Source organism: Paroedura picta, chromosome 2 (genome assembly GCF_049243985.1).
Source record: "Paroedura picta isolate Pp20150507F chromosome 2, Ppicta_v3.0, whole genome shotgun sequence".
NCBI classification, from domain to species: Eukaryota; Metazoa; Chordata; class Lepidosauria; order Squamata; family Gekkonidae; genus Paroedura; species Paroedura picta.
This window is the reverse complement of record NC_135370.1, coordinates 42,155,410-42,168,168: the sequence shown is the minus strand read 5'-3', so window position 1 is coordinate 42,168,168 and position 12,759 is coordinate 42,155,410. Positions and strand designations below refer to the sequence as shown.

Here is a 12,759-nt window from a genome sequence, read left to right as displayed (position 1 = left end):
GTACCCTTAGCCTTCCATCTGCTCTCTTTCCCCACCTTTACTACTACTATGGCAGCTCTGCCTCATGTAGGCCAGAAAGAAGAGTAGGAGCTGAGAAGACCTCCTGAAATCCTCATACCTGCCACTTCAGATCTCTTGTGGACCTCCTTCAAAGCTTCCATGGATCCCCAGGCGTCAATGAACCCCTGGTTGAGAATCCCCAGACAACATTAATTCAGCAGAGGATTGCACTAAAAGTCATGAAAAAGTGAGCCAACTTGGTGTAGTGGTTAAGTGTGGCAGGTTTGACCAGCTGCATGACCTTGGGCTGGTCACAGTCCTGTTAGGGCTGTTCTCATAGAGGAGTTCTGTTAGAGCTCTCAGTCCCACCTACCTCACAGGGTGTCTATTGTGGGGAGAGGAAGGGAAGGCAATTGTAAGCCCCTTTGAGACTCCTTTAGGCAGTGAAAAACAGAGCATAAAAGAACAAGTCTTCCCTCCCCTCTCAGGGCCTTTCACCACCCACTGCACATGGTATCTGCTCCAGGCGAGTTGAGCAGATAGAAGCAACCGATTAACTTGTTTTTACCAACAGGATGTAGGTTTAGGTGCTCTGCCCCAAAATTCCAACAAACACCATCCTCTAAATCAAGGGTCCACAACTTTTTAAGGTCCTTGGGCATTCTGACAGGGTGGTGGACACATCTACATAATAGCTGCTGCAGGACAGCGGCAGCCACAGTGCAGGGACCAAGTGGAGTAATCAAGAAAAATACACTGGGAAAAAGAATAAAACAAACCCTACAGACTGCAGGGGTGCAGTGGAGCTGGGATGGCTCAGGTCACGGCCAGGTATCTGAGGATGCAGTCCTTTCTTGCACATCAGCAATTGTTTAAAATTAGAGTTTAGAGTATGGTGCTTCTAAGCATGAAAGATGAGGTGTAAACTCTCCCTCTGTTACCAGAAGGACCTGGCTCATAAAGCATCTCTGAGGACAGATACTATTTCACCCAATGCAGTCAGGCCCCTCTATGTGTGCTTCCAAAGTAAAACCACTTCTTTACATGCAGGCATTTCTAAAGCAGCCTGGGTTTTGTTTCATATTTATAAGCAAGATTAAGGTGACCAGATTTTAACATTGGTAAAGCGGGACACCATTGTGGGGGGGGGGGAGTTCTTGATTAAAAATTAGGTCTCTATGGAACAACAAAATTTTTCATAGAACGCATAGAACACAAAAATAGTATTGTAATATATATTTTTGAATTTCAACATGAGTACAATTTGCCAGATACCCCCAGATGTCCCTCCAAAAGTGGGACAATCTGGTCAACTTATGCAAGATGCATGTGTCAAATGCCATGTGTTTGGCTCCTGTTCCTCCCCACCCCTTTTCTGCCAGAACCCCAACAACAGCACAGAAGAGGGGCTCGTTTCTTGTACCTTGCTTTTGACTACCTGAAGGAATTTCAAAGCAGCTTACAATCACCTGCTCTTCCTCTCTCCACAACAGACACTCTGTGAGGGAGCTGAGGTTGAGAGAGCCCTGAGAGAACTTTGATTATCCCAAGGTCACCCAGCTGGCTGTATGTAGAGGAGGTGTGGAGAATCAAACTCAGCTTCCCAGATTAGAGGCCACTGTTCTTAACCATGACACCAAGCAGACACTAATTTTTTTCCCCACAGTACCCAATTCAAAAAAATTGCCTACTCCTGCACTATGCCAAGCATATGCCCAATTTGAATTGGTCAGCTGTGATCAAAACGCTGAACGTATTTCCACATGTGAGGTTTTACTTCTCTTTTAGTACCGTGTTTAGTGTTTAAACCTCTGTGTCTGATCATCAGTGACAGAATTTTTTTTCAGCTAACAAAGGGAACTGGGTTAGTGCTTAAGACCAGAGGCCCATTTAGCCAGTTCTATTAAGCAGAGTCATAGACGAATTTGTTCCTCTCTTGTTTAAAATGTATTCTTTCTTGTCCTCCCTGCATTGCAAGGCTGTGCTTTGCGTGGGTTTCTTGCAGAGAATGTTTCGTATTTAGTGCAGGAATTTCCGCATGGAGACCGCTGGACATTTTTGGAAGCAGAGAATAGGTGACCTCAGTCAACTTTTTTTTACTGCTTCAGGAAGCAGGCAATCTGCATCTGTCCAACTCCCTTCACAGCAGCATAGGTTTTAACTTTGACAAGCGCAGTTCACAGCAAGCTGCACAGTTCCACATGGATGTGGCAGAAGGCAAGGGAAACAGGATAAATTAATGATCCATTCTGGTGTTTTTGACTCCTGCAGACTAACAGGTTTATTAAGTTTCTTTCTGTGTAAAACAAGATTCTGTGGTTAGAGACGGCATACCACTAAGTACAAGGTGCAGGAGCATTGCCTTCATGGCTTGCATGTCAGCTGCCTGAAGAGGGACCTCCGTGGAGTGTAATCCCATAGAGTCCAGCCTCCATCGCAGCCGTCTCCTCCAGGGAAAGTGACCTATGTCATCTGGAGATCAGCTGTAATTCCAGATCTCCAGGGTGCATCTGGAGGCTGGTAACTCTAAATTAAAATGCTGGGCTCCTCAACCAACCTGAGGCACTTTGGGGACTACTTCTAACACTTCTCTGCATGCAGCCAGTTGGGTGACCATCGACTAGTCACAGTCCTGATAGAACTGTTCTAACAGAGCAGTTCTGTCAGAGCTCCCAACCTCACAGGGTGTCTGTTGTGGGGAGAGGAAGGGAAGACGGTTGTAAGCCACTTTGAGACTCCTCTGGGTAGAAGAAGAAAAAGAGGAAGAGTTGGTTCTTATATGCCACTTTTCTCTACCCGCAGGCATCTTAAAGTGGCTTACAGTCGCCTTCCCTTTCCTCTCCCCACAACAGACACCCTGTGAGGTAGGTGGGGCTGAGAGAGCCCTGATATTCCTGCTCGGTCAGAAAGGCTGTCTCAGTGCTGTGGTGAGTTCAAAGTCTCCCAGCTGGCTGCATGTGGGGGAGGAGAGGGAATCAAACCATGCTCACCAGATTAGAAGTCATAGTGAAAAGTGGGCTATAAAAATCAACCTCCTTTTAAATTTATGAGCCAGCATGGTGTGGTGGTTAGGAGTGGTGACCTCTAATCTGGCAGACCGAGCTTCATTCTCTGCTCCTCCACATGCAGTCAACTGGGTGGCCTTGGGATTGACACAGCCCTGATAGTGCTGTTCTCACTGAGCAGTCCTGTCAGGGCTCTCTCAGCCCCACCTACCTCACAGGGAGTCTGTTGTGGGGAGAGGAAGGGAAGGCGATTGTAAGTGGCCTTCGGGCAGCCAAAAGCGGAGTCTAAAAACCAACTCTTCCTCTTTTTCTTCAGATTCAAATCTGAGTTCCTGCTCCTGATTTTCGACGCGGGAAGGAGGAGACAGCTCTAATTAGGGGGAAATGCACCCTGCTCATGCTCAGAGGCAGCGCCCAACGACCGCTGACTTGACATGTGCGGCCACGTCCGTGAAACACAGGCGTGCCCGACCAGGCCCGCCCGAGAGCGCCTCTAGCCGGCAGCGGCGGCAGCAGGGTGGAGACGTGCGGGCGGCCGAGGCGAGGGTCTTTCGCTGCGGCTCCCCCTGCAAAAAGAGCGCGCGCCACAGAGAGGCCGAGCGCGCGCGAGCGAGGGAAAGCAACGACGCGATTCCCTTACTGACCTTCATCGCGGGCGGCTGGAGGCAGCTTTCCAAGCAGCCGACGAAGAGGCGAGGCAGGAGCGGGCGGCCGTCTGTCTGTCCCCTGGCGCGCCAAAGGCTTCGGCACTTGGCCCGGCCCTGTCAGGAGGACCGAGTGAAAGATTAGCGAGGGAACCAGGGGCGGGGGGGGGGGGGCAAAGGGGAAAAAAAGTATTCCGCTCCCCGGGGCTGCCGCCAGGCTCCCTCCCTCCCTCTCTCCCCGGGCAGAGGAGGCACGGAGACACGGGCGGCGCGCAACAGCCAGGAGGAGGGGCCAAACTAGGCGAAGGTGTCAGGAAACCGCCGAGGGGGTGTGGAGGGGAAAGGGGAAAGGGGGGGCTGACCTGGAGGCGCTCTCTGGTGGGTGGGTGGGCAGTGAGAGGCAGCAAGCCGGAGGTGGTGAGCCAAGCAAACGGCGCGTGCCCAGGAAAGGGCGCGCGCCGCCCAGCCCCAGAGGGCAGAGTCCCCGGGGTGGGCGCGAAGGGCGCAGGGAGGTTCGTCCCGTTCCCCCCGCCCGGATGCCCGCAGGGTCCCCGTAGGCTCGGGCTGCTTCCCGCCTCTCTTGCGAACAAGAAAGAGAAAAAACACGGGCTCGGGCAACTGGCGCGGTGGGGAACTCGTCGATCTGGGCACGGAGGTCGGCGCAGGGTGGCAGCGCTCCAGCTGTTGTCTTCCTGTGGAAGTTCCGCGCCGTTCAAAGGGGCTCGCTGCCAGGGGCTGTCAGGCAGGATGGCGGAGGTCTACGGCGCATTGCTCTTCGCGTTTGCCCAGCCTCTGCGAGGGAGAAGGACTCAAAAGCACAGGCGTTAGGGGGGCCGACCTCCAGGTGAGAGAGAAGGAAAGACAAGCGCTGGGTCTTTATAGCCCGCTTTCCACTATCCAAAGGAGACCAGAAGTGCCTTTTCCAAAGGAGACCCAAATGCCTTTTCCCTCCTCTCCTCACCCTGTGAGGTAGGTAGGGCTGAGAGTGCTCTGACAGAACTGCTCAGGGAGAACTGAACAGGTGAGGGTCATCCAATTGGCCACATGTAGAGAAGCAGGGAGTTGCAATTTGTCTCCAGACTGGAGAGGTCAGTTCCCCTCAAGGGAATTGTACCTTTGGAGGTTATATTTTACTCTATGGCATCACTTGCTTGAGAAATCCTTCTTCCCCCGTGCACAGCTCTCAAGTTTTCAGAAATTTCCTAAATTAGAGCTAACAGAGTAGTACTGAGGGTATACCATTCATCTGTCATGGCAGGTGCCCCAGCCAATGAGCGTACAGTATTTTCTGACCAATGAGAGCGCAGAGGAGGCGGGTCTAAGGCGGGTGTAAGGTCCTGCCCACGTGGTCGGGTTGGCCCCTCCCCCTGAAATGGGAGGCGGTGGAGTTATGTCTTGTTGTAGCTTGTCATGGTTTAATTAAAATAAACAGATTAATTTTGGATCTTTGATACTGAAAAACCACCCCTGCGGGGCGGGCACGTGTAAGGATTGTATAAGCAGAGTCTCCTAGCACAAGCACATGAGAGAAAAGCCGATCAGAATGCCCCATGGATGGTGCTTAAGCGTTGGCTATATTTCTTATCCTTGTTAATTTCAAAGTATCATAGCCTGCTTAAAAATAGGCAAATTAATTTTGGATCTTTGATGCTAAAAAACCAACCTTGCAGGGTGGGCTCTTGTAAGGATTTACAAGAAGAGTCTCCCCTGCAGAAGCACATAGGGTGAAAAAGCAATCATGATGTCCCATTGCTCCAAGTTTTTATCCTTGTCAATTTCAAAAGTATCATTTATTGCAAACATCTGATTTTGTTTTACCTAAAGTTTTAAATGTTCATACTAATTTAATTGCTCTGGTTTTAATAATGCAAAAGACACAACCTAGATTTTTTAGGGGAAACATTTACAATTGGTATCAATAGGTACATTCCAGGTACCGTGTTAAAATTAACACAACTTTTTAACCCGATTCAAGTTTGTATACAATGAAGAGGTTTGCTATACCACAGGAAATGGCCCGTGACCCCCTCAGCAGGTTCAAGACAGGGTCCTCCCTCGTGTTGGGATCATCCCGCGTATTTACACGTGCCAGTGAGTGAGAGGCCCTGAACTGGGGACTTTCTTTAAAACTGAACAAAGCTCGTTCTTGTGCATCTTCTGCTGCTCTTGTACGACCCTGGCATGATGGAAGTGGCAATCAATGAGGAAATGAAGCACATGCCGATGGATTCGGATCTCATGGAAGAAGCAAGATGTGAAGAAATGAAGTCGGAGAGAGGGCCTGTTCGTGAAGAAGTGGGTGAGCCTGAAGAAGCAGCGTGCAACGTAGTTTCACAAGATGGCGGAAAAGCTGCAGCTGAAGAGGAAGAGCACTCAGAGTGTGCTCAGTTTTTAGTAGAAGGGGTAGGTAGTGAGGGGGTGTGGGACGAGGGGAGAAAGAATAATAGATTCATAGAATCATAAGAGTTGGAAGGGGTCTCTTGGGCCATCTAGTCTAACCCCCCCTCCCCGCAAAATGGAGGACACCCCCAATCCTATCACTCATCCACTGTCACCTGCCACCCCCCTTGAACCTTCACAGAATCAGCCTCTCCGTCAGATGGCTGTCCAGCCTCTGTTTAAAAATCTCCAAAGATGGAGAACCTCCCGAGGAAGCCTGTTCCACTGAGAAACCCCTCTAACTGTCAGGAATCCCTCAGCAGTGGGGCAGAAATAAAAAATAGGATTGTGTTTTTCTGTTGCAGCTCTCTGATGAAGAAGTGGATTGGCAGTTGTTTGTACAGACAGTCAAGGCGGCACATTGCCCTGTGAAGCGCGACTGCTATGACTATTGTAACCAGATATCACATCATCAAAAGTACAGCTTCTTGAGGGGTGCCGGAGCTGTCAATTATGATAAGCACACTGCAAAGGATGACACCGCTCACAGAAAGTAAATGAACTTCCAAATTTAAAATTTAAGGTTACAAATTTAAAATTTAATAACGAAACTTCTCTAAATCACCACTGATAGCTTCAGTTTTTCTTCCCCTCAAGCTATATATGCATGCACAATATTTGTCTACCTGCTTGAGTATGGGGGTCTTCCCATTCTATAGGGGGAATCAGACTTTTCCTCTGCCTGCATTCTCAGGAGCATCTATGAGTAGAGGGAGAATGAAAACTTTGTTGCTGCAGTTGTAAAAAAAAAGGCGCCTAAGAAGTACACGTTCAATGCACCCCACCCCTCCACTTGGATTTGAAATTGTTTCATAGGATTGAGGGTAGTAGCTCAGCAGATGCCCAATCGGGCTTTAATCAGAGCGATGTGGATCGTAAAGCAATTTTGGCTTTACATTTTGGGAGATCTGTGTCTAGTTGTATCCATGAATTAGAGATACTGTTGGAACCTGTAACACAGAGCCAGTTTGGTGTAGTGGTTAGGAGTACAGACTTCTAATCTGGCATGCCGGGTTCGATTCTGCACTCCCCCACATGCAACCAGCTGGCTCCCCACAGCACTGATAAAGCTGTTCTGACCGGGCAGTGATATCAGGGCTCTCTTAGCCTCATCTCCCTCACAGGGTGTCTGTTGTGGGGAGAGGAAAGGGAAGGCGACTGTAAGCCACTTTGAGCCTCCTTCTGGTAGGGAAAAGCGGCATATAAGAACCAACTCTTCTTCTTCTTCTTTGAGGAACTGAAAAAATATGGAAATGATGGCTGACAGGGATTACTATGTAAAAATCTATCGATTACAAAATGATGTGACCCTTTACAATTTGTCTGAACAATTTAGTGAACATGAGTTCCAAATAACAAAAAGGTGATACTAAGGTATCCAAATAGGTAATTTTTATACCATGTGCTCAGATTGTTCTTTATATAAATATAACATCCTAAGTAAATCAATTTTATTTATATTTTAATTAGATGTGTAACAAACTGTACAGCAGTAAAGGGGATACATTTTTAATAAGTAGTATATATACTGTTTGAGCCAAATTTGAACACTCTTTAGCATTATAAGCTGTAAACATATTGGTTGTGGAAGACCTACTAAGCCAAGTTGCAGAATCCAGTAGAACAAACACTGGTAATTCTTGTGGGGGGCTTGGCAGCCAGCAGGGGGGGATGCGCCAAGTAAGTACAGAAGATTAGATTTGCCCCACGTATTGAAGGGCACGACATGAAAGAAGTCTGCAGAATTATATATGCTGTTAGAATTAAGTATGGGGAAACTGTTCTCTCTCGCTCATAGGATACATTTTCTGACCACAACCTGGTAAATTTGGTTCTTGAAATCTAGTACAATTTAGATGGAGATTAAATGAAATATTACAAAAGGAAGGTTGCTGGGAATTGTAAATAATTAAGCCAGTTCTCTGAAATTTATTTAAACCGAGGTATTTGAGAATGGATTTGGATGCGAAGGAAGCCTTGCTGTGCCCAGTTGTGCAAAAGGGGAAGGAGAGTTATGTGTGTGTGTGTGTGGGGGGGGGGTGTCTGGTCATTTCAGAAACCAGAGACACAAGAAAACCTGAAGGAACATGTTTTCCTGAGAGTGTTTCTGTCTTCTGCAAAAGAAAGCAGATAAGGTTCAACGTTCACCCAAGCATAGTGTGATATCAACGTTATTCAGCTTGACACAATTTGAGATAAACAACCAATGACCAAGGGCCCCCCTTAGAAAGCATTAGGTGTTTGGTAAGATAATAAATAAGTAATATTGTTTGGGAACTGTTAGAGCAAGGGTATGTAAGAGCCCCATGTTGTCTCACTAATGCGCACTCAAGATCACTTAATGCAAACAGCCTTGCTATTGGCCTATTCTTACAACAGTCCCTATGCATTTTAGCTGGACTTTTCTTAGGGTTTATATAAAAAATGTTGCCTGTAGATTTAATGATCCAACATCAAATTATTACTCCTATGTTTAGAAAGCAGGGTGGCTGAATAATAATAAAAGGTTGGCTTTCTCCAATGTATTGGCAAATGTTAATTATTCCAAACTAATGAAATAACAATTTATTATGCATAATATTATTGTGTTATTTCGTCGCATTAGAAGAGTTAAGTAAACTCTTCTTTACAATAAGGGACTCAAGTAAACTATCACAAATGACAGCTAATGAGATAAAATAATCCAGAATACAAAAGTGAGGAGAAAAAGATTAGATTTGTCCCACATATTGAAGGGCATGACTTGAAAGAAGTTTGCAGAATTATAAATTATTTTAAATAATGGTATTTGAGAATGGTTTTGGATGCAAGTGAAGCATTTATACAACATAATGTTGAAACCGAGAAAAAGAGACAAAAAGAAAATTTGAAAAGAGGACGACTTTTTCTGATGTCTAACTATAATCATTAGGATCAGGGGCGGGGGGGGGGCTGCAGTCAGGGGATCCCCTCTGCCTCAGCTTTCCTCACAGAAGTCTTGATTAGTGATTAAATTCTTTTACTGAACAAGCAAATTGATAATTTTATATCCTGAGTCAACCTTGAGCCGGCTGCTGGGATCGAACTCCCAGCCTCATGGGCAGACAGCTTCAGATAGCATTTCTGCTGCCTTACCACCCACAAGAGGCTCTAAGTCTTGATTAGTGACAAGCAAATTGATAATTTTATACCCCAAAAATGCTAAGAAAGGCCGGGAGGAAAATTTTTCACACGTTTCTCTTTAAACTCTTACTCCTTCAGATCCACAAACTGCTTTTAGACATGTGGTAAGGTTGCATTTGAGACTGTCTGGATATTTACTAATGGAATTCAAAGGTTAGGTGAATGCATACCCAATTATTAAAATAACTGAATCTTAAAGTCTACAATTTAAAACTCAATAACCCACACCACACTTCATTTTGGGGGACAAGAAAGAGACAAGTTCCAAAAAACCATCCGAGATGCTACCTGCTCTCCAGTTATACCAAAGAAAAATGCGAACACTGTGATTTTCCATAGATTATTGGTAAAATGGGGAATCCTTTTTTTGATTTTTGGTTTATTTTAAGTTGATGCTTGTGTCAATTGTAGCCCCCAACGGATCACTCTCATGATAAGCAATGTCTCAAATAGGTAATGTGCATAGGAAACATAAGCTACAGATTTATGATTTCCTTTACTGAAATAGATATTTTGAGATGCACTCTAACTACCATTGCAGAGTTAGGTGTACGTAGTCAGTCTGAGTAAACAAATTGTCAGAACTTTAACAGGAGAATGAGGGTAAAAATAGTGTGAGCCTGCAATGTCAGTGCTGCCGTGCCAACAGTGCTTTACAGTAGATACTAAGGACAGTCCCTATGTATGAAAGTCCTTGGCTGGCTATTATTTTATTAGCAGGATTCCCCACAAATCATGTTTTTTTCTAAAGCAACCCAAAGTGCGATTGAAAAGCAAGCATTTTGCATTTAATTCCTGCCACCACACACACACACACAAACAATTGTAGCCCCCTTGCAACACACCCTTTTGAGGCAGGCTAAACTGAAGGGTGTAACTGCTCCATACCAGAGAAGAGTTTGCAAGATCCATGTCTACCACTCTGGTCTCTGGAACCTCCTGTTGTGGTGAAATATCAAGGGGCTGTAATGAACATTACACATTCATAGTTTAGCTGAATGTATATCCAATTATTAAAATAACTGAATCTTAAATTTCAGGGTTCTGTGTACAGGGGGGGTCTTGAAGTTTTGCAAACCCATTATTGGGTTTGAAGGCGGGGGGAATGCCTTGTTTTTTTTCTTCAGCGGCCTGGGCACACTGGAGGAACCGTTAAGACACACACCCTGCTTTTTCTTGGAAGGATCTCTTATCAATACTGAAACAGATACAGGAACCTCAGCCTATTCCCACCCCCTTACACATCTGCTAAAATAACGGAATCTTAATGTTACCCCCTCAACCCTACTTTGTTCTAAAGCAACCCAAAATGCAATTGAGAACGCATTTTTAGAAAGCACCCTGTTGTACAGAGAGCTGTCTGTCCACACCTGCTTGCACTGAGCATTCCGTTAGAAAATTTAAAAGACATGAACATTTAAAAGCTATGTTGGAGACCTCTATACCAAATTGACAGTCTGAGTTGCCCTAACTTTGCATATCTGAACAAACTTCTGTTCAGATTGCTGACAGGAGGTTTTCAGAATGTGTAGGAACATTGCTGTTATCGGGTATAACTTTGTTTAAACATTAAACATAAAAATCCAAATAAATAAATAAAATTCTTGATTAAACACGCTGTGTTGATAATATTTTGTGGGAGGTGGAGGGGGGGTGTATGTGTTCTTTTACACTCTGTCTATGTTCTGGTATTTATTATTTTGTGAATTTCACCAGTATGAGATGTGGCATTAACACAAGACTATAAAACAAAAGTACACATATGGTAGGGGGGGAGCCTGCTTTTGTTGGGTGGCAAGAGATGACCCGGGAATAACATCTAGGAAACAGACACAGAGCAGAAAATTGAGCATATAATTCGGCCCTAGATAGAAGTTGAGTGTGTGTGACTAGACTGGTGTTGTGGTAATGAGGGACTTTCTCCTTTCCATCTGTTATTTACCCCATTGGAAATTTTCCTCCCCTAAGTCCATTAAGTCGTGGTATAGGAAAAATACAGGAATCTGTATTATGCTCAACTCTCTCTCCCCCCCCGCCCCACCCAGGCTTGGGAAAGGCCTTTTTTTTTTTTTTTAATTGGTGAAACGACTTTGGGACAAAAGTTAATCACTTCCGTTTTCCACTGCTCCAGTTCACAGCAGATAGTCCTTTAGCGGCTTTTGAGAGCCAAATTATTGAGTTCGTGTTATAATCTTCCATGTGGCTTACCATGGCAGACAGCAAGTGAGAGCTCACACGTCTGAAGCCTTCCTTGTACACAAAATATACCACTGCATAGAAAATCTCAGTCCTGGAATTATGATCACTGGGAGAGGCCTGCCTGGTTGTGCCAGTAACCGAAGAAGCTTATTTGGTGGTTACATGAAAAGGGGCCTTTTCAGCGCCAGTCCCACACTTGTGGAACAATCTCCTCGGGGTTGTACACTTGAACCTCTCGCTTTTGGTCCTTACTAAGCAGCTGTCAGCTTTACTTAGGATTGCATTGGATTACTTTGTGCTTTGCATCGGACCTACATTGCGATTTTAAAATTTGCTTTTGTATGTATTTTATGTGATATATTTTATGTATTTTCTTTATATTGTGAATCTCCTTGGGCACCCACTCTCCAAAAATAAATCAGTCATCTCAGAGGCTCTCACATTGCTGTCTGTATACAGCCAGATGCTTTCAGGCTCTGTGTATTGGGGGGGGGAGGGGGGGCAAAGGCCTGCTACTTTGAAATTAACAAGAATAAAAAACTTCATGTTGATCAGTTTTAAGACTGCACTCAGAAATTCCTATATTCTATTCCACGAATGATCAGATGTCCCCCCACGATAGAAGAAAAAAAACCATTCGTCGTACCCCATCCTTCTACTAATCACATCGAAACACACTCGCTGGACACCCAAGCTCCAGCAAGCCACAATCAACACTCCCTGATGCTTCGAGGGGAGGGGGAGGGGGAGCCTAGCCAGCCTTTTCCTTTCTGACATATGTGAGCTATTCAGTAGGCAAACTGGCTGAGCAATTCCTTAGAAAGAGCTATGTGTTTGAACAGAAATATATATTCACCCTGACTCTGCAGTAGATATACTGGTGCAGTTTCCATGGGGGCAGTGGGTTCTGCAGTAGCAGAAAGCATCCTGGATGGCTTCCCTCTCTCCCATTTGAAAGGCAGTCCCCAGCCAGAGCTCCACACGCTCCTTAGCACGTTTAAATGTTGGTAGCATGTGCGCTCCTGGAGCTCCAAAAAAAAACCCCTTTCTAGCACCCCTGGCACACTCTCTGAGATTTTTTCCAGCCACACAGAGAACCCCTTTGGAGTACTTCTGGAGGACCACAGGTTGACTACCCCTGCTTTAGAAGGTGGATTCTGTTTCGTTATCCCCAGTTGAGCTCCTTCCCCACCACAAACCCAACTGTGCCCGGGCTTCAAGCCCCAAGAACTTCCCAACTCAGAGTTCACAAGCCTAAAGAGAAGAGAATGATGTAAGCTGCTTTAAAGCTGCTTTAAATTTGTGGAGAA

At 45.6% G+C, this 12,759-nt stretch overlaps 2 protein-coding genes across 2 annotated transcripts in view; one reads left to right on the top strand and one right to left on the bottom strand.

The window, feature by feature from the left end:
* Nucleotides 1-4,400, bottom strand: part of DPP4 (dipeptidyl peptidase 4) — a 76,353-nt gene extending 71,953 nt beyond the window's left edge. The window contains exons 1-2 of the mRNA XM_077319904.1: nucleotides 4,012-4,400; nucleotides 3,650-3,766 (exon numbers count right to left, since the gene is read on the bottom strand). Coding sequence (XP_077176019.1) covers nucleotides 3,650-3,655 — 6 coding nt within the window. The 5' untranslated portion in view covers nucleotides 3,656-3,766; nucleotides 4,012-4,400. The remainder of the gene's footprint in view (nucleotides 1-3,649; nucleotides 3,767-4,011) is intronic.
* Nucleotides 4,401-5,068: 668 nt separating this feature from the next.
* LOC143829300 (uncharacterized) lies at nucleotides 5,069-9,898 on the top strand. Its single transcript, XM_077319905.1, has 2 exons — nucleotides 5,069-6,052; nucleotides 6,394-9,898. Exons 1-2 carry the CDS (start codon nucleotides 5,831-5,833, stop codon nucleotides 6,583-6,585), a joined length of 414 nt encoding a protein of 137 aa, XP_077176020.1. The 5' UTR covers nucleotides 5,069-5,830; the 3' UTR covers nucleotides 6,586-9,898.
* Nucleotides 9,899-12,759: the final 2,861 nt, after the last annotated feature.